This window comes from Lactuca serriola, chromosome 5, assembly GCF_051521515.1.
Source record: "Lactuca serriola cultivar US96UC23 chromosome 5, Lser_US96UC23_V15, whole genome shotgun sequence".
NCBI lineage: Eukaryota > Viridiplantae > Streptophyta > Magnoliopsida > Asterales > Asteraceae > Lactuca > Lactuca serriola.
This window is the reverse complement of record NC_136412.1, coordinates 324,171,655-324,175,509: the sequence shown is the minus strand read 5'-3', so window position 1 is coordinate 324,175,509 and position 3,855 is coordinate 324,171,655. Positions and strand designations below refer to the sequence as shown.

Here is a 3,855-nt window from a genome sequence, read left to right as displayed (position 1 = left end):
ATTTAATAAACTCTAACCTAATTCATAATAAAAACCTCATATGATACGCATGGTTCAACATCAAGAAGGAAAAAGAAACGCCTTATTGGATTTTAAGGTATGTTTTTCTGACATAACATGCCAAATATTAAAATTTGATACTCCATAAAAAGAAAACAATTTTAAAATGAATTATTATTTGTTAGATAAAAGTTGTTGAATTTTCGAGTTATTTCAATATTTGATCATATATATACATACCTATTAGCCCTTTTAAATTGGGAACAAGAGATCGAGGGTATAATGGTAATTATAAGTCAGGTTAACATATAGCAGGTTATGATATTCATAAAACCGGTGCCTTGTTATATAATCTAAGCCGAGCCGATGGCTGTAGAGGAAATAAACATAGAGAAGAAAACAGAGAGGAACCCTTCTGCCATGGCCAAATCGGACCAAGAGAGAGAACCGGAGGATACAAAAGGGTCACCGCCGGCGACTACGGCGTGGGGGACATGGGAGGAGCTCCTCCTAGCCTACGCCGTCAACCGCTACGGCACCAAGAGCTGGGACTCCATATCCTCCGAGTTACGAAAACGGAGCTCCGCCCCGATCCTTCTCACTCCTCATCATTGTGAAGAGAAATACGGAGAACTCAAACGACGTTTCAACCAATCTGATGAAGACGACGTTGAAATGGATGACGGCAGTGATACCACGACCACCACCACTGCTATTCCTTGGCTCGACGAATTGAGAAAACTCCGAGTCCTAGAACTGCAGCGAGAACTCCAAAACTACGATCTATACATCTCGTAATAACCAAATCTTAAAATACATATAGATCTAAAACAAATCTACTGTTTATGTGCGTTTAGTATCGTTAAAAGAACATATGAGAGAGATTTGATGGTTTCCGATGTGCTTTTTTGGTGCCAGGTCTTTGCAATTGAAGGTGAAGAAATTGACAGAAGAGAGTGAAAAAACCGGTGGAGAGCCGAAGAAAAAGTCAGATTTAGGGCAACGAAATGAAGAGATTGAAATAAAAAAGGCGGAGGAAGAAGCAAAAAACGAAACGCCGGAGCCGGTGGTTTCCGGCGACGAGGATTCCGACCGAGATAACCAGTCGGTAAACGGATCGAACGGAAACCTAGAAACCGGTGTTGAAAAGTCCGAAAACGAAAACGAAAATGAAAATGAAAATGAAAACGAGAACGAAGCGAGTCCGGTTGGGACCGGAGACGAGAAGCCTGAATCGGCGGCGCTTTCACCCGTTCGTGAGGAGGATTCATGTAACGGTAGACCGGAAGGTAAAGAAGAACCGGTGAAAACCGAACCGGATGGGGAAGCGAGCGAGGCGCCCGAGTCAATAGCCGAGTCGAAAAGTGAGGGAACAACGAAGGAAAATTCAGATGTACAAAGCTCCGCGAGTAAGTCGAAGAAAGAGAGAGTTGATAGGATGCGACGTGGCTCCATCAAAGGGGATGAACGTGAGAACGAGGATCAATCCACAGATAGTATTCCTGTTCGATCTCTGCCGTTGGTTGATTTCTTGCACAAACTTCACAAACTCGGCTCGGCTCTCTTCGATCGGCGCCTCGATAGACAGGTAATCCCTATATTTTTTTTTACCTTTTTATTTATTTAAATATTTACCTGGTAGCCGTATAAAACTGAAAATCGAAATCGGTGTAAACCCGTGTTTTCAAATTTAATCTCACAAACAAATATTTTTAGATTTTATTTTCAAATAAATATTTGGTATTCTCGTGTAGTATACTTTATTTCTTTATTATACATTTATTTATGCTTTTTTTGTTTTTTATTCATAAAACATTTTCAGTTATATTTTTTAAAGCGCAATAGTATAGGACACTGGACATAAGGACAACGGTCCGTTTGGCGATAGCCCACATCACAACCAAATTTTCGTATACGCGAATGGTGTCGGAGCATTAAAAATCATTGATTATTTTATAGTTTTTGTTTAAGACGTAAATATTATGTGATATATCTATATCTATATATTAAAATGTTTAAAATTATATATCATTATAGAATTGACCACTTTGGATCCCTTTATTGATTTTCTAAAATCTTTTCAAACAATTAAGATAAAAAGAAGTTTAGCTACGACAACATGTGCATGCGATGTTCTCATTATTAAAAAAAGTAACTTCATAATGCAACGGCAAAAAAAAAAAAAAAAAAAGGGAGGCGTATCGCATTACGATATTCGCCTATCTTACATTTTTCACATTCACATTTGATGTATATATAATTTTTGTTTTTTTTTTAAATAAATAAAATAATTTTGTTGTTTTTTGAAGTCCAAAAGAATTGGGTACTTTCTAATTACGGAAAACAGAGTTTATTTTTAGCTATTGATCACGTTATTTATGAACCTATTTTTCATACGAATTAATAATAAATTATTTAAATTTATGATTACAGGAAAAGCTAAGGTACAAGAACTTAATTAGGCAACACATTGATTACGAAATACTACAAACAAGGCTAAAAGAAGGGTGGTATTCCGATGGAAACGATAAATTTTTCCGAGATCTCCTTCTTCTGGTGAACAACACTCGTATATTCTTCCCAAAGGACTCGCCGGAATCCACCGCAGCCACCGACCTACAAAAGCTTATCCTGAAGGAGATGACATCGAAGAAAAAACAAAAATCCGATTCAAAATCAGCCGACAAACAAAATTCATCATCAAAACCTAAAATTCCACCGGATTCTTCGTTGCTTCTGAAACCAAAATTGACCGGTCCGATTGTTGTTTGTAGAAAAAGAAGCTCGATAACAGGTAAAGGCGATCGGAGAAAAGAGCAACCAGATCTGAAAAAGGGGAAGAATCCTTCAAGTTCTCAAGACCATGGGAAACCATCATCAGCTAATAACGAGGCTTCCGACACTAAAAACGAAAAGAAGAAGAAGCTAACGGAAGCAGAGGAGAAGAAACAAAGCGCAGCAAAGTTTTTGAATCGAATGAAACGAACGTCGTCAAACTCCAACGAGCCACTTAACTCGTTGAAAAGCAACTCGGTTGGCGGCGGCGGTGGTTATGATTCCGACAGCAAAGAGCAGAAGAGAGGCGGTGGTAGCAACAAGGGTGGCGGCGGCGGTGGTGGTGGTGAGGGGAAGAAAGATCAAGTGTCTAAGAAGAAAGGTAAAGAACAAGGAAGTCCGGCGAAGAGGAGTGTGGGGCGGCCACCAAAGAGAGCGGCGGCACCACCTCAGGTTTTGGGGAAACGGAATAGGGAATCCGGTGAGTCTGCGGAGACGTTGGGTTCGAAACAGACGAAGAAAAGATCAAAGAGGTGACTGTAGACTGTAGTGAAGTGAATTGGAATGATGGTAGGTTTACATTTTCAGGTATGATTGATTCGAAACTTATTATTAGTCTAACCCTCGGTTTATTTTGACGAATGTTTTTAACTTTTACGTTTACCAATTGACATGCTTGTTTTGGTAGTTTTATATTTAAGAAAATTAGCAATTTATCTTCTAATTTTGTATCTTTTTTGGGTTATTTGGCGAATGATTAAACTTTAAACTACTCATTTTGAGTCACAACCTTTGTCCTCATCAAATATTTATATTTATACCATCTTTGAAAAGAGCATTATTGGGTTTTTTAATAGGTTTTTATTTATTTATTTATTTAACCTTTTTAACAAGTATTTGATATAAGTGGAACAGGAGAGTACGGGTTTATACGTAAAATATTTTTTGTCAAGGGTTGATATCGATTCTATGAGATAGTCGACTGCCATTAAAATATGTTTAAACCTAATAAGGGTTATTTGGTATGAATGAGATTATAGAGAAATAGAATTAACAGGATTAGAGAATGAATGATTACAT

At 37.8% G+C, this 3,855-nt stretch overlaps 1 protein-coding gene across 1 annotated transcript; it reads left to right on the top strand.

Annotated features, from left to right (window-relative positions):
- Positions 1 to 339: 339 nt before the first annotated feature.
- Positions 340 to 3,499, top strand: LOC145055122 (DNA-binding bromodomain-containing protein). Its single transcript, XM_079003414.1, has 3 exons — positions 340 to 794; positions 919 to 1,588; positions 2,434 to 3,499. Exons 1-3 carry the CDS (start codon positions 367 to 369, stop codon positions 3,310 to 3,312), a joined length of 1,977 nt encoding a protein of 658 aa, XP_078859540.1. The 5' UTR covers positions 340 to 366; the 3' UTR covers positions 3,313 to 3,499.
- Positions 3,500 to 3,855: the final 356 nt, after the last annotated feature.